Below are 21,098 nucleotides of genomic sequence, written 5' to 3'. Positions count from 1 at the left end.
CGATTCTCAGAAACCTGCGCCGCGCCGAGCAGCACAGGCACTGAGCGCCCACAACACACTCTACAACACAGACACAGAGGGGACACCCTGGACAGGACGCCCGTCCATCACAGGACACACACACTCACACACCAGGGCCAGTCCATCACAGAACACACACACACACACTCACACCAGGGCCAGTCCATCACAGGACACACACACTCACACACTCACACACCAGGGCCAGTCCATCACAGGACACACACACACACTCACACACCAGGGCCAGTCCATCACAGGACACACACACACTCACACCAGGGCCAGTACATCACAGGACACACACACAGACACACCAGGGCCAGTCCATCACAGGACACACACACACACACACACACACACACACACACCAGGGCCAGTCCATCACAGGACACACACACACGCACCAGGGCCAGTCCATCACAGGACACACACACACACCAGGGCCAGTCCATCACAGGACACACACACACACGCACCAGGGCCAGTCCATCACAGGACACACGGACACACACACACACACACACACACACCAGGGCCAGTCCATCACAGGACACACACACACCAGTGAAGAGCTGTGGAGCGAGCAGGACTGACCCGCGGGGGGGGGGGGGCTCACATGACAACAGCGCCCCCTGCTGGATGGGGCACAGGCACTGAAAAATCCCAACTTTTCAACAAACAGAGACACAGACGCCCAGGTCACAGCTCTGCCACAGCTTTATTACCCAGAGACAGCCGGGCTCCTGTCACTGCCAGAGTCCCAGGACCGACAGGCACGAGCTCGGAGCTCAGTGAGAGAGAGGGGCTCCGTGTGTGTGTGTGCGTGCGCGCCTGTGAGTGTGTGTGGGTGGGTGGGTGGGTGGGTGTGTGTGGGTGTCTACGCCTGTGGGTGGGTGGGTGGGTGTGTGTGTGTGTCTGCTCCTGTGGGTGTGTGTGTGTGCGTGCGTGCGTGCGTGCGTGTGTCTGCGCCTTAGGGTGTGTGTGTGTATGTGTGTGTCTGCGCGTGTGCTTGTGTTAGTTTGATAGCATCAGTGTGCGTATGTGTGAGTGTACCTGTGTGTCTGTGTGTGAGTATGTTAGTTTGCTTGTGTTTGTGTGTGTGCGAGTGTGTGTGTCTGGGGATCCAGATGTTCTTGCACTGAGTGCTGTGTGCCAGTGTCTCTAGACAGTGGTGGGGATCCAGATGTTCTTGCACTGAGTGCTGTGTGCCAGTGTCTCTAGACAGTGGTGGGGATCCAGATGTTCTTGCACTGAGTGCTGTGTGCCAGTGTCTCTAGACAGTGGTGGGGATCCAGATGTTCTTGCACTGAGTGCTGTGTGCCAGTGTCTCTAGACAGTGGTGGGGATCCAGATGTTCTTGCACTGAGTGCTGTGTGCCAGTGTCTCTAGACAGTGGTGGGGATCCAGATGTTCTTGCACTGAGTGCTGTGTGCCAGTGTCTCTTCGGTCAGGGTGCTCTGGACTGAGCTCCAGTCCCTGGGCTGCCTGCTGTCATTCACCCAGCACCTCTTGATAGACCCCCAGCAGGTGTAGCGCACAAACTGGCACCCCTGAGACAGCCAGGAGAGAGAGAGGTACAGAATCAGGGACCACAGACACTGGGAGAGGCAGAGGTTTACTTCCTGACACTCTGTTACAAATACTCCATGCTTAAACAAACATTCTGCCCCAAAAGAAATAATTAATCTCAGAGCACCCTGAGAAACACACAGGGCTTCAGAAACGGCATCTGAAACGATTAACATATTTCGTGGCAAAGGCTCACTGTTATTGCTCTGGGAAATATTACATGTTCAGATTCACAGAGGGAAAGATCAGTGCAGCTCGGGGAACACAAAACGATATACAGAGGCAGAAACACACTGGCAGACCGAGAGAGAGAGAGAGACAAGCAGTCAGAGATACAGGCAGAGACAGAGGTAGACAGAGAGGGAGCTATAAAGTGTTTTGAATTTGTCAGAGGCAGACACAGGTCATGCTTATGAAGCCGTCTGAAAGAGAGAGAGAGAGAGAGAGAGAGAGAGAGAGGGAGAGAGAGAGAGAGAGAGAGAGAGAGATAGAGAGAGAGAGAGAGAGAGAGAGAGCCCAACACTGTTCAATATCTATATCAATGAATTAGCAGGAATGTTGGAGCAGTCTGCAGCTCCTGGTCTTACACTACACGACACAGAAATCAAGTTCCTGCTCTACGCAGATGACCTGGTCCTGCTGTCGCCCACAGAACAGGGGCTGCAGCAGAACCTGGCACTGCTGGAGCAGTACTGTCAGACCTGGGCACTGACAGTCAATCTGGACAAGACCAGAGTTATGGTTTTCCAGAAGAAAGCCAGACCTCAGGGAAACAGGTACAAATTCACACTGAACAACAACACATTGGAGCACACATCCAGCTACACATATCTCGGTCTCACCATCAAATCTTCCGGGAGTTTTGACCTGGCAGTGAAGGCACTGAGGGAGAAGGCACTCAGGGCTTTCTACGCAATAAGAAGGAGGCTCTTCAACATCAACCCACCAACAAGAATCTGGCTCCAAATATTTGAAAGTGTAATCCAACCCATTGCCCTATACGGCAGTGAAGTTTGGGGTCCCCTCACAGACCAGGATTACACCCAATGGGACAAACACCCCACAGAAACTCTGCACATGGAGATCTGTAGAAACATCCTCCGTGTGCAGAGAAAAACTCCTAACAACGGGTGCAGGGCCGAATTAGGCCAGTACCCACTATTGATAAACATACAGAAGAGAGTATTAAAGTATTGGCTACACCTAAAAAACAGTGACCAAAATTCCTACCACCACAAAGCCCTGCTCAGCCAAGAGCTGAGCCCAAAACAGAGCCCCCTGAGCCAGCTGGTCCTGAGGCTCACCGACCTGAGCCACACCAACACTAACCAGCCTCAGGACAGCACTGCTAGAGCACCACAACCCAGACTCAACCACATCACAGCACAGATCAAACAGCAATATCTCACACACTGGGACACACACACACAAACACAACATAAACTGGAATGCTACAGAACCTTAAACAGACAATACACACTAGCTGAATATTTGACCAAAATAAAAAATAACAAACAGAAACAGACCCTGACGAAGTACAGGCTCAGTGACCACAACCTGGCCATAGAAACTGGGCGACACAGGCAGACCTGGCTGCCCAGAGAGGACAGGCTGTGCTCCCACTGCCAGCAGGGAGAAATAGAGACAGAGGTGCACTTCCTACTGCACTGTGACAGATACTCTGGGATTAGAGAAACATTCTTCCCGAAATTCAGAAATCTAATCCCAGAGTTCCCACACCTGCCAAAACCACAACAGGTCCCAATCCTACTGGGAGAGGGAGGAGGGAACTCAGTTGATCTGGCAGCCCAGTATGTGATCTCCTGTCACAGCCTGAGGAACAGTGAGTCCGTCTCCCAATAATGCTCCAGCCGCCTACAGTATATGTCGATATTATATAATATGTCTTTGTTGTAAATGTCTGTAACATGTCTGTAGATTTTATTTTACTTCTATTTTTTGTTTTGTTCTATGTTAATTTTATTATTTTTATTTGCTTTGGCAACACTGATTGTACCCATCGGTCATGCTAATAAAGCACCTTGAATTGAATTGAATTGAATTGAGAGAGAGAGAGAGAGAGAGAGAGAGAGAGAGAGAGAGAGAGAGAGAGAGAGAGAGAGATAGAGAGAGAGAGAGAGAGAGAGCCCAACACTGTTCAATATCTATATCAATGAATTAGCAGGAATGTTGGAGCAGTCTGCAGCTCCTGGTCTTACACTACACGACACAGAAATCAAGTTCCTGCTCTACGCAGATGACCTGGTCCTGCTGTCGCCCACAGAACAGGGGCTGCAGCAGAACCTGGCACTGCTGGAGCAGTACTGTCAGACCTGGGCACTGACAGTCAATCTGGACAAGACCAGAGTTATGGTTTTCCAGAAGAAAGCCAGACCTCAGGGAAACAGGTACAAATTCACACTGAACAACAACACATTGGAGCACACATCCAGCTACACATATCTCGGTCTCACCATCAGCTCTTCCGGGAGTTTTGACCTGGCAGTGAAGGCACTGAGGGAGAAGGCACTCAGGGCTTTCTACGCAATAAGAAGGAGGCTCTTCAACATCAACCCACCAACAAGAATCTGGCTCCAAATATTTGAAAGTGTAATCCAACCCATTGCCCTATACGGCAGTGAAGTTTGGGGTCCCCTCACAGACCAGGATTACACCCAATGGGACAAACACCCCACAGAAACTCTGCACATGGAGATCTGTAGAAACATCCTCCGTGTGCAGAGAAAAACTCCTAACAACGGGTGCAGGGCCGAATTAGGCCAGTACCCACTATTGATAAACATACAGAAGAGAGTATTAAAGTATTGGCTACACCTAAAAAACAGTGACCAAAATTCCTACCACCACAAAGCCCTGCTCAGCCAAGAGCTGAGCCCAAAACAGAGCCCCCTGAGCCAGCTGGTCCTGAGGCTCACCGACCTGAGCCACACCAACACTAACCAGCCTCAGGACAGCACTGCTAGAGCACCACAACCCAGACTCAACCACATCACAGCACAGATCAAACAGCAATATCTCACACACTGGGACACACACACACAAACACAACATAAACTGGAATGCTACAGAACCTTAAACAGACAATACACACTAGCTGAATATTTGACCAAAATAAAAAATAACAAACAGAAACAGACCCTGACGAAGTACAGGCTCAGTGACCACAACCTGGCCATAGAAACTGGGCGACACAGGCAGACCTGGCTGCCCAGAGAGGACAGGCTGTGCTCCCACTGCCAGCAGGGAGAAATAGAGACAGAGGTGCACTTCCTACTGCACTGTGACAGATACTCTGGGATTAGAGAAACATTCTTCCCGAAATTCAGAAATCTAATCCCAGAGTTCCCACACCTGCCAAAACCACAACAGGTCCCAATCCTACTGGGAGAGGGAGGAGGGAACTCAGTTGATCTGGCAGCCCAGTATGTGATCTCCTGTCACAGCCTGAGGAACAGTGAGTCCGTCTCCCAATAATGCTCCAGCCGCCTACAGTATATGTCGATATTATATAATATGTCTTTGTTGTAAATGTCTGTAACATGTCTGTAGATTTTATTTTACTTCTATTTTTTGTTTTGTTCTATGTTAATTTTATTATTTTTATTTGCTTTGGCAACACTGATTGTACCCATCGGTCATGCTAATAAAGCACCTTGAATTGAATTGAATTGAATTGAGAGAGAGAGAGAGAGAGAGAGAGAGAGAGAGAGAGAGAAGAGAGAGAGAGAGACTCACCTCCTGTGAGCCCCAGTACCACACAGCCTGCACCGCGCTGTGATTGGCCAGCGTGCGGGTCAGCTGATCCTGCTCGCCGCTGACCACATTGACCACGCCCCCCGGGAGGTCAGAGGTCTCCAGAACCTGCCAGAGAGACACGGGTTGAGCGTGCACGACACACACACACACCCTCGTCACCGAGAGCTCACCCGGGCGGGCACTCACCTGGCACAGCTGCAGGGCAGGGAGGGGGTGCTTCTCGCTGGGAACCATGACGACGGCGTTGCCGCGGGACACCGCCGCGCCCAGCAGAGACACAAAAGACAGGAGAGGAGCGTCGTCGGGGCAGACAACACCCAGCACACCCACGGGCTCCCGGACACAGAGGGTGCAGCCCGGCTGCACAGTGTCCTACACAGAGAGGAGCAGAGGACTGCAGCACTGCGCTATAACTGAGAGTTTAGACACAAGACACAAACACAGACACTCCAGATTCCCTTATAACAGCCTGTGGACAGTGTGTAAACACACAGACACTCCAGATTCCCTTATAACAGCCTGTGGACAGTGTGTGAACACACAGACACTCCAGATTCCCTTATAACAGCCTGTGGACAGTGTGTAAACACACAGACACTCCAGATTCCCTTATACCAGCCTGTGGACAGTGTGTGAACACACAGACACTCCAGATTCCCTTATAACAGCCTGTGGACAGTGTGTGAACACACAGACACTCCAGATTCCCTTATAACAGCCTGTGGACAGTGTGTGAACACACAGACACTCCAGATTCCCTTCTAACGACCTTTGGACAGTGTGTAAACACACAGACACTCCAGATTCCCTTCTAACAGCCTGTGGACAGTGTGTAAACACACAGACACTCCAGATTCCCTTCTAACGACCTTTGGACAGTGTGTAAACACACAGACACTCCAGATTCCCTTCTAACAGCCTGTGGACAATGTGTAAACACACAGACACTCCAGATTCCCTTCTAACAGCCTGTGGACAGTGTGTGAACACACAGACACTCCAGATTCCCTTATAACAGCCTGTGGACAGTGTGTAAACACACAGACACTCCAGATTCCCTTATAACAGCCTGTGGACAGTGTGTAAACACACAGACACTCCAGATTCCCTTCTAACGACCTTTGGACAGTGTGTAAACACACAGACACTCCAGATTCCCTTATAACAGCCTGTGGACAGTGTGTGAACACACAGACACTCCAGATTCCCTTATAACAGCCTGTGGACAGTGTGTGAACACACAGACACTCCAGATTCCCTTATAACAGCCTGTGGACAGTGTGTAAACACAGACACACTCCAGATTCCACCTGACCAAAGCTCACCTGTACTGTTCCTCCAGATTTGTCACACAGCGCTGCCCAGTGGAACAGCTGGGACACACTCAGGTCCACCTCCTTGCCGGCCTCCTCCAGCGAGATGCCGGCGAGGCCCTGCAGCGACTGAGCGAACTCCTCCCGCCTCTGCTCCAGGTTCTCGGCCAGGAAGTAGAGAACCTGGCAGCGGGAGTGGCAGCCCTTCGCGCGCCAGCTGAGGAAGAGGAGGAAGAGGTCAGCGGAGAGGGAGGTGCCGGGGACGGGGAATCTGCCGACGGACGCGGTCTCGCACCCTGGCTGGGCCTTGATGGCGGCCTCCACCGCGTTCCGGATGTCCTTCCTGCCACCATCGGGGACGTAGCCGAGAACAGCGCCCCCTGTGGCCAGCACAGCGCGATAGCACCCCGAGTCAGGCCGGCACTGGCTGCCTCCGATGTACAGCTTATAGGAGCGATCCAGTCTGGGAGATTGGAGAAATCAACACTCCATACATTAACACTGCACTGAGAGAGAGAGGGGTTAATACACACACACTGACTGGACACTCCAGTACATTAACACTGCACTGAGAGAGAGAGGGGTTAATACAGACACACTGACTGGACACTCCAGTACATGAACACTGCACTGAGAGAGAGAGGGGTTAATACAGACACACTGACTGGACACTCCAGTACATGAACACTGCACTGAGAGAGAGAGGGGTTCATACAGACACACTGGCTGGACACTCCAGTACATGAACACTGCACTGAGAGAGAGAGGGGTTAATACACACACACTGACTGGACACTCCAGTACATGAACACTGCACTGAGAGAGAGGGGTTAATACAGACACACTGACTGGACACTCCAGTACATGAACACTGCACTGAGAGAGAGAGGGGTTCATACAGACACACTGACTGGACACTCCAGTACATGAACACTGCACTGAGAGAGAGAGGGGTTCATACAGACACACTGACTGGACACTCCAGTACATGAACACTGCACTGAGAGAGAGAGGGGTTAATACAGACACACTGACTGGACACTCCAGTACATTAACACTGCACTGAGAGAGAGAGGGGTTCATACAGACACACTGACTGGACACTCCAGTACATTAACACTGCACTGAGAGAGAGGGGTTAATACACACACACTGACTGGACACTCCAGTACATGAACACTGCACTGAGAGAGAGAGGGGTTCATACAGACACACTGACTGGACACTCCAGTACATGAACACTGCACTGAGAGAGAGAGGGGTTCATACACACACAGTGACTGGACACTCCAGTACATGAACACTGCACTGAGAGAGAGAGGGGTTCATACAGACACACTGACTGGACACTCCAGTACATTAACACTGCACTGAGAGAGAGGGGTTAATACACACACACTGACTGGACACTCCAGTACATGAACACTGCACTGAGAGAGAGAGGGGTTCATACAGACACACTGACTGGACACTCCAGTACATGAACACTGCACTGAGAGAGAGAGGGGTTCATACACACACACTGACTGGACACTCCAGTACATGAACACTGCACTGAGAGAGAGAGGGGTTCATACAGACACACTGACTGGACACTCCAGTACATGAACACTGCACTGAGAGAGAGAGGGGTTCATACACACACACTGACTGGACACTCCAGTACATGAACACTGCACTGAGAGAGAGGGGTTCACACAGACACACTGACTGGACACTCCAGTACATTAACACTGCACTGAGAGAGAGAGGGGTTAATACAGACACACTGACTGGACACTCCAGTACATTAACACTGCCCTGAGAGAGAGAGAGAGAGGGGTTAATACAGACACACTGACTGGACACTCCAGTACATTAACACTGCACTGAGAGGTGGGGGGCAGCACCAACGCTGTCACTCTTACCGGGGGGTGTCGTTCTCTGCAGCACCGGGGATCCCTCCTTCAGGAATGGGGGGTCTCTTGCAGGACGTCCCGAAGTTGTCGTAGTCCAGCGGGAGCGGAGCGGAGCGCAGAGGAGGGGGGGCCGAGGGGCGCAGGAACTGAAACAGGCCCTGAGGAAGAGGAGGAGGGAGAGGAGGCATTGGAGAGCCCAGAGCCCAGAGGGACGGGTCTCACAGCCCAGAGCCCAGAGCCCAGAGCCCAGAGCCCAGAGGGACAGGTCTCACAGCCCAGAGCCCAGAGGGACAGGTCTCACAGCCCAGAGCCCAGAGCCCAGAGCCCAGAGCCCAGAGGGACGGGTCTCACAGCCCAGAGCCCAGAGCCCAGAGCCCAGAGCCCAGAGCCCAGTGCCCAGAGCCCAGTGCCCAGAGCCCAGAGGGACGGGTCTCACAGCCCAGAGCCCAGAGCCCAGTGCCCAGAGCCCAGAGCCCAGAGCCCAGAGGGACGGGTCTCACAGCCCAGAGCCCAGAGCCCAGTGCCCAGTGCCCAGAGGGATGGGTCTCACAGCCCAGAGCCCAGAGCCCAGAGCCCAGAGCCCAGTGCCCAGAGCCCAGAGCCCAGAGCCCAGAGGGACGGGTCTCACAGCCCAGAGCCCAGAGCCCAGAGCCCAGTGCCCAGTGCCCAGTGCCCAGTGCCCAGAGGGACGGGTCTCACAGCCCAGAGCCCAGAGCCCAGAGCCCAGTGCCCAGTGCCCAGTGCCCAGAGGGACGGGTCTCACAGCCCAGAGCCCAGAGCCCAGAGCCCAGTGCCCAGTGCCCAGTGCCAAGTGCCCAGAGGGACGGGTCTCACAGCCCAGAGCCCAGAGCCCAGAGCCCAGAGCCCAGAGCCCAGAGGGACGGGTCTCACAGCCCAGAGCCCAGAGCCCAGAGGGACGGGACTCACAGCCCAGAGCCCAGAGCCCAGAGCCCAGAGCCCAGAGCCCAGAGGGACGGGTCTCACAGCCCAGAGCCCAGAGCCCAGAGCCCAGAGCCCAGAGCCCAGAGCCCAGAGGGACGGGTCTCACAGCCCAGAGCCCAGAGCCCAGAGCCCAGAGCCCAGAGCCCAGAGCCCAGAGGGACGGGACTCACAGCCCAGAGCCCAGAGCCCAGAGCCCAGAGCCCAGAGGGACAGGTCTCACAGCCCAGAGCCCAGAGCCCAGAGCCCAGAGCCCAGAGGGACGGGTCTCACAGCCCAGAGCCCAGAGCCCAGAGGGACGGGTCTCACAGCCCAGAGCCCAGAGCCCAGAGCCCAGAGGGACGGGACTCACAGCCCAGAGCCCAGAGCCCAGAGCCCAGAGGGACGGGTCTCACAGCCCAGAGCCCAGAGCCCAGAGCCCAGAGCCCAGAGCCCAGAGGGACGGGTCTCACAGCCCAGAGCCCAGAGCCCAGAGGGACGGGTCTCACAGCCCAGAGCCCAGAGCCCAGAGCCCTGAGGGACGGGTCTCACAGCCCAGAGCCCAGAGCCCAGAGCCCAGAGCCCAGAGGGACAGGTCTCACAGCCCAGAGCCCAGAGCCCAGAGCCCAGAGCCCAGAGGGACAGGTCTCACAGCCCAGAGCCCAGAGCCCAGAGCCCAGAGCCCAGAGCCCAGAGCCCAGAGCCCAGAGGGACAGGTCTCACAGCCCAGAGCCCAGAGCCCAGAGCCCAGAGCCCAGAGCCCAGAGTGCAGACATTGGGAACCCGCGATCCGAAGAGCTATTCCCCACGAGGCAGCGGCGGTATTCTCTGGCCCTGCGCCGCGCGTCAGCGGGGTTCACCCCGCGGGGGCTCCCCAACACCGCCGGCGGTCCCCCCGGCCCGCCCCCCCTCACCTCCCGGCCCCCGTCCGCGCAGGTCCCGCCCTGCTTGACCCCTCCGGGCCCGGCCGCGGCGTCGAAGAGGGAGTGCGAGTTGACCCACACCGTCGCCACCTGCAGGCTGGGAGAGAGAGGGCAGCGTGGGTACCGGGGGTGGGCGGTCAGCGGCGCGCGGGGTGGCGGCCGGCCGCTCGGTACCTCAGGGCGCTCTCCAGCGCCAGCGTGACGTCCTCCGTCCACACCGCCGCCGCCAGGCCCCCCGGGCTGTGGCTGCCCAGGTCGAGCCCCTCCTTGGCGGTGCGGAAGGGCAGGGCGGGCAGCAGGGGCCCCGGCGGGGGGTCCCAGACGCAGCGGGCGCAGGGGGCCACGCCCCACAGCACCGTCGGGGGGTAGAGAGGGTCAGCCGCGGGGGCCGGAGAGGGCTGGATCACCTGCGGAGGCAGAGAGCAGAGACACACTGGACTGGGAGAGGGGTCACTCAGTCCTGGACCGCAGCGCCCTCTACTGGACCACACTGAACTGGACCCCAGCGCCCTCTACTGGACCACACTGAACTGGACCGCAGCGGCCCCTACTGGACCACACTGAACTGGACCGCAGCGCCCTCTACTGGACCACAGCGCCCTCTACTGGACCACACTGAACTGGACCGCAGCGCCCCCTACTGGACCACACTGAACTGGACCCCAGCGCCCCCTACTGGACCACACTGAACTGGACCACACTGAACTGGACCCCAGCGCCCTCTACTGGACCACAGCGCCCTCTACTGGACCACACTGAACTGGACCGCAGCGCCCTCTACTGGACCACACTGAACTGGACCACAGCGCCCTCTACTGGACCACATCACCCTCTACTGGACCACACTGAACTGGACCCCACTGAACTGGACCGCAGCGCCCTCTACTGGACCACACTGAACTGGACCGCAGCGCCCTCTACTGGACCACACTGAACTGGACCGCAGCGCCCTCTACTGGACCCCAGCACCCTCTACTGGACCACACTGAACTGGACCGCAGTGCCCTCTACTGGACCACACTGAACTGGACCACACTGAACTGGACCCCAGCGCCCCATACTGGACCACACTGAACTGGACCGCAGCGCCCTCTACTGGACCACACTGAACTGGACCCCAGCGCCCCCTACTGGACCACACTGAACTGGACCCCAGCGCCCCCTACTGGACCACACTGAACTGGACCACACTGAACTGGACCCCAGCGCCCTCTACTGGACCACACTGAACTGGACCCCAGCACCCTCTACTGGACCACACTGAACTGGACCCCAGCGCCCTCTACTGGACCACACTGGACCGCGTCTGCACGAGTGGGGTGGCCCGTCTCGCCCCGAGCCCTGTCTCGGAGCAGCGCCCCCCTCGCCCGAGACCGGCCCGCTCACCCTGGCCCCCTGACCGCGGGCCTCCTCCACCGCCCGGTCCAGGCCGCGCCGCCCGCCGGCGTCCTGCAGGGGGAGACCGCGCAGCGCCGCCACCCTCCACTGCAGGCGGGACAGCACCGGCTCCCACACGGACTCCTGCACCAGCAGCACCCACTGACACAGCTGGGGGGGAGAGACAGACAGGGGGTCAATACCGCCGCCGCGGGGGGGCACTGGGGCTCCCTCTCGCACCCCCCCCCGGCTGTGCCGGACTCGCCTCGGTCCTCCGGGTGAAGGCCGCCTCGATCACGGCGTCCACGGCGCTGTCCAGGTCCGCCGACTCGAAGACGATGAAGGGACACTGGCCCCAGAGGGAGAGAGACAGGGGGACCCCACACCCAGCAGTCTCCCTGCCCAGTATCACTGCGTCCTGAGAGAGAGAGAGGGGTTCATACAGACACACTGACTGGACACTCCAGTACATTAACACTGCACTGAGAGAGAGAGGGGTTAATACAGACACACTGACTGGACACTCCAGTACATTAACACTGCACTGAGAGAGAGAGGGGTTCATACAGACACACTGACTGGACACTCCAGTACATTAACACTGCACTGAGAGAGAGAGGGGTTCATACAGACACACTGACTGGACACTCCAGTACATTAACACTGCACTGAGAGAGAGAGGGGTTAATACAGACACACTGACTGGACACTCCAGTACATGAACACTGCCCTGAGAGAGAGAGGGGTTCATACCCACACACGGGCCTCAGTACCTCTCTCCTCCCAGTGAAGGCGACAGAGTGGACCCCCGGGTGCTGAGCCAGCTGGACCGCGAGCTGCAGGCTGTCGCCCGTCAGGACGTTCAGGGTGCCGGCGGGAAGCCCGGCCTCCGCGGCCAGCTCCGCCAGGAGCAGCGCGGCCAGCCGGGCGCAGGGGGGCGGCCGGACCACCACCGCGTTTCCTGGGAGACGGGGGAGAGAGTCGCCATCAACCCGCCAGCGAGGACCGGGCTGTGAATGTCCCACAGCGTCACCCAGCCCATCGCCCTGTATGGCAGTGAAGAGTGGGGTCCCCTCGCAGACCAGGGGTACACCCAACGGGACAAACACCCCACAGAAACTCTGTAGAAACATCCTCCGTGTGCAGAGAAAAACTCCTAACAACGGGTGCAGGGCCGAATTAGGCCAGTACCCACTATTGATAAACATACAGAAGAGAGTATTCAAGTATTGGCTACACCTAAAAAACAGCGACCAAAATTCCTACCACCACAAAGCCCTGCTGAGCCAAGAGCTGAGCCCAAAACAGAGCCCCCTGAGCCAGCTGGTCCTGAGGCTCACTGGGAGAGGGAGTATGTGATCTCCTGTCCCAGCCCGAGGAACACTGAGTCTGTCTCCCGGTAATGCTCCATCTGTCTGTATGCAAATATCTCATGACGTGCCTGTATTGTAAATGCCTGTAGATCTATTGTTTCGTGTTAATTGTATTTGCTTTGCTGTGGCAACACCGATCGTACTCATCGGTCACGCCAACGAGGCACCTTGAACTGAATCGAGAGAGAGAGAGAGAAAGAGAGAGAGAGAGAGAGAGATGGGGAGACAGGGAGAGAGAGGGGAGAGAGAGAGAGAGAGAGAGAGAGAGAGAGAGAGAGATGGGGAGACAGGGAGAGAGAGAGAGAGAGAGAGAGAGAGAGAGAGAGAGAGAGAGAGAGAGAGAGAGAGAGAGATGGGGAGACAGGGAGAGAGAGGGGAGAGGAGAGAGAGACCTCATCACCCCCAGGGGCGGCGCAGGATGGCCTACGGCCTACACCAGTCATGGCCTGAAAATCACAACCACCTCACCTTTCACACACAAAACTGCAGCTCACAGGGCTTCCCAGAGGAAGCCCAGCACAACCCCCACGTGAGAGCGCACAGGAACAGTGACCAGAGCTGCCGCAGACACAAGGAATAAGGAGCAGCACCCGGGAGCTCACGTTAAAAAAAAATGTCACGGCGCAAAACAAAAAGGTCAAAGGTGAGCGAGAGGACTAAAACGTCAATAGAAAACTTCCACATCAAATGAACGGGAAAACACAACAGGTAACCCCCCTCTCTCTGAACTGGCTCCATCCCTCTGCTCTCCTCCCACTGAGAGCTGGTGTGTGAGAGAGGACTGGAGCATCATCCAGGTGGGGGTGCAGGGGATCCCCAGGAGCTGTGCAGCGCTCAGAGAGGAGAGTGCAGGCAGGCAGGCGCTACACAAGCGCGAGGAACGGCCGAAGATTTCTTGTCGTTATTGATGGCTTGTGGGTTTTCCAGCAGCTGCCGGAGGGAGACCCCCCCCCCGCCAGCTGGAGCTCTCCCCAGAGCACGGCCGCCCTCTGCTGGCTGCGGACGGGGACACACCCCGGCTCCCAGCTCGGCCCCCCCTGGTGGCCACGGCGCAGAACTGCAGGAGCAAAAAAAAAAAAAAAACAACCAACCACCCACTCCTGCAGGCAGGCCGGGTAAGAAGTCACAAACGGAGGAAAAAAATTCACACTCCTACAGTTTAGATATCAAATGATCCTTTACTCCCAAGCCCTGCTCAATTGGGAAAGCCGATTCAAGTTCAATTGTTTTTAACTGTCCGTTGCGCATCTCTCTCTCTTTCTGCCTGGCAGCCCCGGCTCCCGCACACTGTGTGCGCGCTGTTGTCCGTTGTCAAGATTTGTCGTTCATTGTTTTGTAAGATCCTGTGCACACACTGTGTGCTGAGTGCTGTGTGTGCGTTGGGAGTGTGTGTTGAGTACTGTGTGTGTGTTGGGAGAGTGTTAGGAGAGTGTGTTGAGTATGTGTGTTGAGTATGTGTGTTGAGTGCTGTGTGTGTGTTGGGAGTGTGTGTTGAGTATGTGTGTTGAGTGCTGTGTGTGCGTTGGGAGAGTGTTGGGAGTGTGTGTTGAGTATGTGTGTTGAGTGCTGTGTGTGCGTTGGGAGAGTGCTGGGAGTGTGTGTTGAGTGCTGTGTGTGCGTTGGGAGAGTGTGTTGAGTGTGTACTGAGTGCTGTGTGTGCGTTGGGAGAGTGTGTTGAGTATGTGTACTGAGTGCTGTGTGTGCGTTGGGAGAGTGTGTTGAGTATGTGTACTGAGTGCTGTGTGTGCGTTGGGAGAGTGTGTTGAGTGTGTACTGAGTGCTGTATGTGCGTTGGGAGAGTGTGTTGAGTATGTGTACTGAGTGCTGTGTGTGCGTTGGGAGAGTGTGTTGAGTATGTGTACTGAGTGCTGTGTGTGCGTTGGGAGAGTGTGTTGAGTGTGTACTGAGTGCTGTGTGTGCGTTGGGAGAGTGTGTTGAGTATGTGTACTGAGTGCTGTGTGTGCGTTGGGAGAGTGTGTTGAGTATGTGTACTGAGTGCTGTGTGTGCGTTGGGAGAGTGTGTTGAGTATGTGTACTGAGTGCTGTGTGTGCGGTGGGAGAGTGTGTTGAGTGTGTACTGAGTGCTGTGTGTGCGTTGGGAGAGTGTGTTGAGTATGTGTACTGAGTGCTGTGTGTGCGTTGGGAGAGTGTGTTGAGTATGTGTACTGAGTGCTGTGTGTGCGTTGGGAGAGTGTGTTGAGTGTGTACTGAGTGCTGTGTGTGCGTTGGGAGAGTGTGTTGAGTATGTGTACTGAGTGCTGTGTGTGCGTTGGGAGAGTGTGTTGAGTGTGTACTGAGTGCTGTATGTGCGTTGGGAGAGTGTGTTGAGTATGTGTACTGAGTGCTGTGTGTGCATTGGGAGAGTGTGTTGAGTATGTGTACTGAGTGCTGTGTGTGCGGTGGGAGAGTGTGTTGAGTGTGTACTGAGTGCCGTGTGTGCGGTGGGAGAGTGTGTTGAGTATGTACTGAGTGCTGTGTGTGCGTTGGGAGAGTGTGTTGAGTGTGTACTGAGTGCTGTGTGTGCGTTGGGAGAGTGTGTTGAGTGTGTACTGAGTGCTGTGTGTGCGTTGGGAGAGTGTGTTGAGTATGTGTACTGAGTGCTGTGTGTGCGTTGGGAGAGTGTGTTGAGTATGTGTACTGAGTGCTGTGTGTGCGTTGGGAGAGTGTGTTGAGTGTGTACTGAGTGCTGTGTGTGCGTTGGGAGAGTGTGTTGAGTGTGTACTGAGTGCTGTGTGTGCGTTGGGAGAGTGTGTTGAGTATGTGTACTGAGTGCTGTGTGTGTGTTGGGAGAGTGTGTTGAGTATGTGTACTGAGTGCTGTGTGTGCGTTGGGAGAGTGTGTTGAGTGTGTACTGAGTGCTGTGTGTGCGTTGGGAGAGTGTGTTGAGTATGTGTACTGAGTGCTGTGTGTGCGGTGGGAGAGTGTGTTGAGTGTGTACTGAGTGCTGTGTGTGTGTTGGGAGAGTGTGTTGAGTATGTGTACTGAGTGCTGTGTGTGCGTTGGGAGAGTGTGTTGAGTGTGTACTGAGTGCTGTGTGTGCGTTGGGAGAGTGTGTTGAGTATGTGTACTGAGTGCTGTATGTGCGTTGGGAGAGTGGGTTGAGTATGTGTACTGAGTGCTGTGTGTGTGTTGGGAGAGTGTGTTGAGTATGTGTACTGAGTGCTGTGTGTGCGTTGGGAGAGTGTTGGGAGAGTGTGTTGAGTGCTGTGTGTGCGGTGGGAGAGTGTTGGGAGTGTGTACTGAGTGCTGTGTGTGTTGGGAGAGTGTGTTGAGTGCTGTGTGTTGAGTGCTGTGTGTGCGTTGGGAGAGTGTGTTGAGTGTGTGTGTTGAGTGCTGTGTGTGCGTTGGGAGAGTGTGTTGAGTATGTGTACTGAGTGCTGTGTGTGCGTTGGGAGAGTGTGTTGAGTGTGTACTGAGTGCTGTGTGTGCGTTGGGAGAGTGTGTTGAGTGTGTACTGAGTGCTGTGTGTGCGTTGGGAGAGTGTGTTGAGTATGTGTACTGAGTGCTGTGTGTGTGTTGGGAGAGTGTGTTGAGTATGTGTACTGAGTGCTGTGTGTGCGTTGGGAGAGTGTGTTGAGTGTGTACTGAGTGCTGTGTGTGCGTTGGGAGAGTGTGTTGAGTATGTGTACTGAGTGCTGTGTGTGCGGTGGGAGAGTGTGTTGAGTGTGTACTGAGTGCTGTGTGTGTGTTGGGAGAGTGTGTTGAGTATGTGTACTGAGTGCTGTGTGTGCGTTGGGAGAGTGTTGGGAGAGTGTGTTGAGTGCTGTGTGTGCGGTGGGAGAGTGTTGGGAGTGTGTACTGAGTGCTGTGTGTGTTGGGAGAGTGTGTTGAGTGCTGTGTGTTGAGTGCTGTGTGTGCGTTGGGAGAGTGTGTTGAGTGTGTGTGTTGAGTGCTGTGTGTGCGTTGGGAGAGTGTGTTGAGTGTTTGTGTTGAGTGCTGTGTGTGCGTTGGGAGAGTGTTGGGAATGTGTGTTGAGTGTGTGTGTGCGTTGGGAGAGTGTTGGGAGTGTCAGCCCGCTCGGGACTCACCCATGGCCAGCGCCGGCAGCACCTTGCCCATGACGAACAGCAGGGGGCAGTCTCCAGAGGCCAGCACAGCCACCACACCTGAGAGAGAGAGAGAGGGGGGAGGGCGACAGGAAGGTCAGAGCAGCCTCGCGATCGCCGGCCGTCCCCGCTTGATGATGTCACTTCCTGCCCCCCTCTTCAGGCACCAGAGCAGGGCTGGACAGACTAGCAGAACCCCCTCACATGGGTTGAAGGAGTCTGATCTTGTGTTACACGGTGCGGAGGGTGGAATACGGGGAAAACGGAACATTTATTTATAACTAATCTGTGAGCCACGCTGGGCAGGCATCACATCCTCAGAACACGCCGGCCTCCCGTTCGCCCACAGTGGTGGGGAGCCGGTCGGGTGTTCAAGGGTTCCATAGCGACCGCTCCAGGGGAAAGAGAAAACGTCCGTCAGCCCGGAGGGCGTGCGCGGGAGGCAGGCACCCATCCCGAGCCGCCCCCCACAGGGCGAGGAGAAAACCAGGCTGGCCCTCGTGCGCGCGTGCCCTCGCACGCGCTCGCACGACTGGCTGGGCCTCGCACGAGCCCCCCGGGACGGGTGCGTTCGGCGCTGTGCCCTCACCGTGCGGCGCCCAGCCGGCCAGCGCCTGCTCCCTCAGCTGCGCCCAGCCCGTCAGGTGGTACAGGAGCCGGGCCAGAGCCGGGACGTCCCCGGGGCTGCCCTGGAGACAGCTCAGCCCCGCCACGCACTGGGAGTGTCTCTGCACGCTGCGGCACAGGCTGTGGGGGAGAGAGAGGGAGGCGGGGTGAGCGCAGGGCCAGGGCCAGGCAGGGCCAGGCAGTAGGAGCGAGGCACGGGGCCAGAATCTCACCTGTACAGGTGTCGAGCTCTGGTGTGGCAGGGCAGCTCACTCCACACCTGAAAACCTTTCTGGGCCGAGGAGACCGAGACAGAGACGTCATCACCTGCTGCACACAGGGTACTGCACACCGTCTCACCTGAGAGAGACACCACTGGACATTAACACTGCACTGAGAGAGAGGGGGGTTCATACAGACACACTGACTGGACACTCCAGTACATGAACACTGCACTGAGAGAGAGAGGGGTTAATACACACACTGACTGGACACTCCAGTACATGAACACTGCACTGAGAGAGAGGGGTTCATACACACACACTGACTGGACACTCCAGTACATTAACACTGCACTGAGAGAGAGGGGTTAATACAGACACACTGACTGGACACTCCAGTACATTAACACTGCACTGAGAGAGAGAGGGGTTAATACAGACACACTGACTGGACACTCCAGTACATGAACACTGCACTGAGAGAGAGAGGGGTTAATACAGACACACTGACTGGACACTCCAGTACATGAACACTGCACTGAGAGAGAGGGGTTAATACACACACACTGACTGGACACTCCAGTACATTAACACTGCACTGAGAGAGAGGGGTTCATACACACACACTGACTGGACACTCCAGTACATTAACACTGCACTGAGAGAGAGAGGGGTTAATACAGACACACTGACTGGACACTCCAGTACATTAACACTGCACTGAGAGAGAGAGGGGTTGATACACACACACTGACTGGACACTCCAGTACATGAACACTGCACTGAGAGAGAGAGGGGTTGATACACACACACTGACTGGACACTCCAGTACATGAACACTGCACTGAGAGAGAGAGGGGTTAATACAGACACACTGACTGGACACTCCAGTACATGAACACTGCACTGAGAGAGAGAGAGGGGTTCATACAGACACACTGACTGGACACTCCAGTACATTAACACTGCACTGAGAGAGAGAGGGGTTCATACAGACACACTGACTGGACACTCCAGTACATGAACACTGCACTGAGAGAGAGAGAGGGGTTCATACAGACACACTGACTGGACACTCCAGTACATTAACACTGCACTGAGAGAGAGAGGGGTTCATACAGACACACTGACTGGACACTCCAGTACATGAACACTGCACTGAGAGAGAGAGGGGTTGATACACACACACACTGAGTGACTGAAAACTGAATCAAGTGCCCAGACATATGGCCATTAAAATGACACAGAAGGAAAGAAAAATTAAACCTAAACAGTGAGCTTACCTGCCGAGTCAGTAATGGTGTCTGTCTGTCGGCCTTCAGGTCTGAGAAACTGGCCACCGATGAACAAACCTAGACTGCGGCCGTGACGATCTAACCATGCCTGAAAAATACAGACACTCCAGTACATGAACACTGAGAGAGAGAGAGAGAGGGGTTCATACAGACACAGTGACTGGACACTCCAGTACATGAACACTGCACTGAGAGAGAGAGGGGTTCATACAGACACACTGACTGGACACTCCAGTACATTAACACTGCACTGAGAGAGAGGGGTTCATACAGACACACTGACTGGACACTCCAGTACATTAACACTGCACTGAGAGAGAGGGGTTAATACACACACACTGACTGGACACTCCAGTACATTAACACTGCACTGAGAGAGAGGGGTTAATACAGACACACTGACTGGACACTCCAGTACATTAACACTGCACTGAGAGAGAGAGGGGTTCATACACACACACTGACTGGACACTCCAGTACATGAACACTGCACTGAGAGAGAGAGGGGTTTATACACACACACTGACTGGACACTCCAGTACACAGGAGGACACATCCTCTAAACACTCTGTTTTGATTAGCTAGTTCTGGAAAGGAGGTAACATCCTACCAGCCAATCGAATGTCAGGAGTTCACAATCAAGATCACAGTCCAGCCTGGAGAGTCTCAGACTGCTCTGTCAGTGTCAGTGGAGTCTGATTATAATCCCAGTTCATAACTAATCCAGCTCCCAGTCCAGTCAGTCCAGTCCAGCCTGGAGAGTCTCAGACTGCTCTGTCAGTGTCAGTGGAGTCTGATTATAATCCCAGTTCATAACTAATCCAGCTCCCAGTCCAGTCAGTCCAGTCCAGCCTGGAGAGCCTCAGACTGCTCTGTCAGTGTCAGTGGAGTCTGATTATTATCCCAGTGAATAACTAATCCAGCTCCCAGTCCAGTCAGTGCACTGTAGTAAAGCCTGGAGAGTCTCAGACACTGTCAGTGAGCCACTCCAGGTTTTTATCTGACCGAGTCTGAGAGTCACATGGAGGTCCTGTGGTCTCCTCTAATCCAGATCACATGTAAAACAGATCTGATTCCAGAAGACAAGCTAAATCATCAATAACAACTATTCATTCCACACACGTACAGTACGTACTGAAACGAATTTGCAGATTCACGGGATAGCTCCAACGAACTGATCTTGTCAAAAGCTGAAAGATCAACACCCGCATCAGGGACACACGAGGTGCTCACAGGGCCAGGGCGACACCACGCGTGGGCACCGCGGTGTTGGAGCCTGCTCTGTGCCATGCTTGGTGCTGTGTCGCAACCGTACGGCCGGAACTGGGAGCTGGTGGAGAGATACTGGAAGTCGCGGCGGGTGTAAGGACAGACTGGGAAGGGGCTGGGAGAAGAGGCGGGCGGCTTGCAGAGCGGACCGACGCGGACACGGACACGCAGGGAAGGGAGACGCCGGGCGGAGCGGGGCGGACTGACGGGAACGCAGGGCGTACCTGAGCGGCGCCGGTGCTGTCCGGACACGGCCCGTACTCCATGGTCTCGAAGATGTCGTGCACGGTCCTGCGGGAGCTGCCGGCCATGGACACGCGTGTGCGTGGGACTGGTGAAAAGGGTTTTCGCGCTCTCTCTCTCAGCGAGGCTCTGTTATTACAGAGCTAATGGATCTAACGGTTTATGTCCTGCCCCGGGTCTACAGATGTAAACGACTTTCTTAACCAGCTTTATCCCTGCACCCTCAGAGCCCTGGGCGCTGACCCA

The 21,098-nt window shown here is 55.5% G+C and overlaps 1 protein-coding gene across 2 annotated transcripts; it reads right to left on the bottom strand.

Moving 5' to 3' along the window:
- Positions 1-723: 723 nt before the first annotated feature.
- Positions 724-21,097, bottom strand: aldh16a1 (aldehyde dehydrogenase 16 family, member A1). 2 transcript variants are annotated; one of them, XM_088646257.1, is made up of 16 exons: positions 20,834-21,097; positions 19,329-19,460; positions 18,058-18,184; positions 17,808-17,965; positions 17,201-17,278; positions 12,573-12,760; positions 12,065-12,217; positions 11,809-11,970; positions 10,597-10,829; positions 10,414-10,519; positions 8,591-8,739; positions 6,979-7,146; positions 6,696-6,900; positions 5,557-5,742; positions 5,350-5,475; positions 724-1,574 (listed from the first exon to the last, which is right to left on the bottom strand). In XM_088646257.1, the coding sequence occupies exons 2-16, from the start codon at positions 19,453-19,455 to the stop codon at positions 1,410-1,412; spliced, it is 2,331 nt and encodes a 776-aa protein (XP_088502383.1). In that variant the 5' UTR covers positions 19,456-19,460; positions 20,834-21,097; the 3' UTR covers positions 724-1,409. The 2 variants fall into 2 exon arrangements, with proteins under 2 accessions (XP_088502383.1, XP_088502382.1); XM_088646256.1 differs by having other exon boundaries at positions 19,329-19,428; positions 20,834-21,096.
- Position 21,098: the final 1 nt, after the last annotated feature.

The sequence above is a fragment of the Lepisosteus platostomus genome, chromosome 9 (genome assembly GCF_059453375.1).
Source record: "Lepisosteus platostomus isolate fLepPlt1 chromosome 9, fLepPlt1.hap1, whole genome shotgun sequence".
Lineage (NCBI taxonomy): Eukaryota > Metazoa > Chordata > Actinopteri > Semionotiformes > Lepisosteidae > Lepisosteus > Lepisosteus platostomus.
The sequence above is the reverse complement of the archived record's forward strand: the minus strand, read 5'-3'. Positions and strand labels throughout refer to the sequence as shown.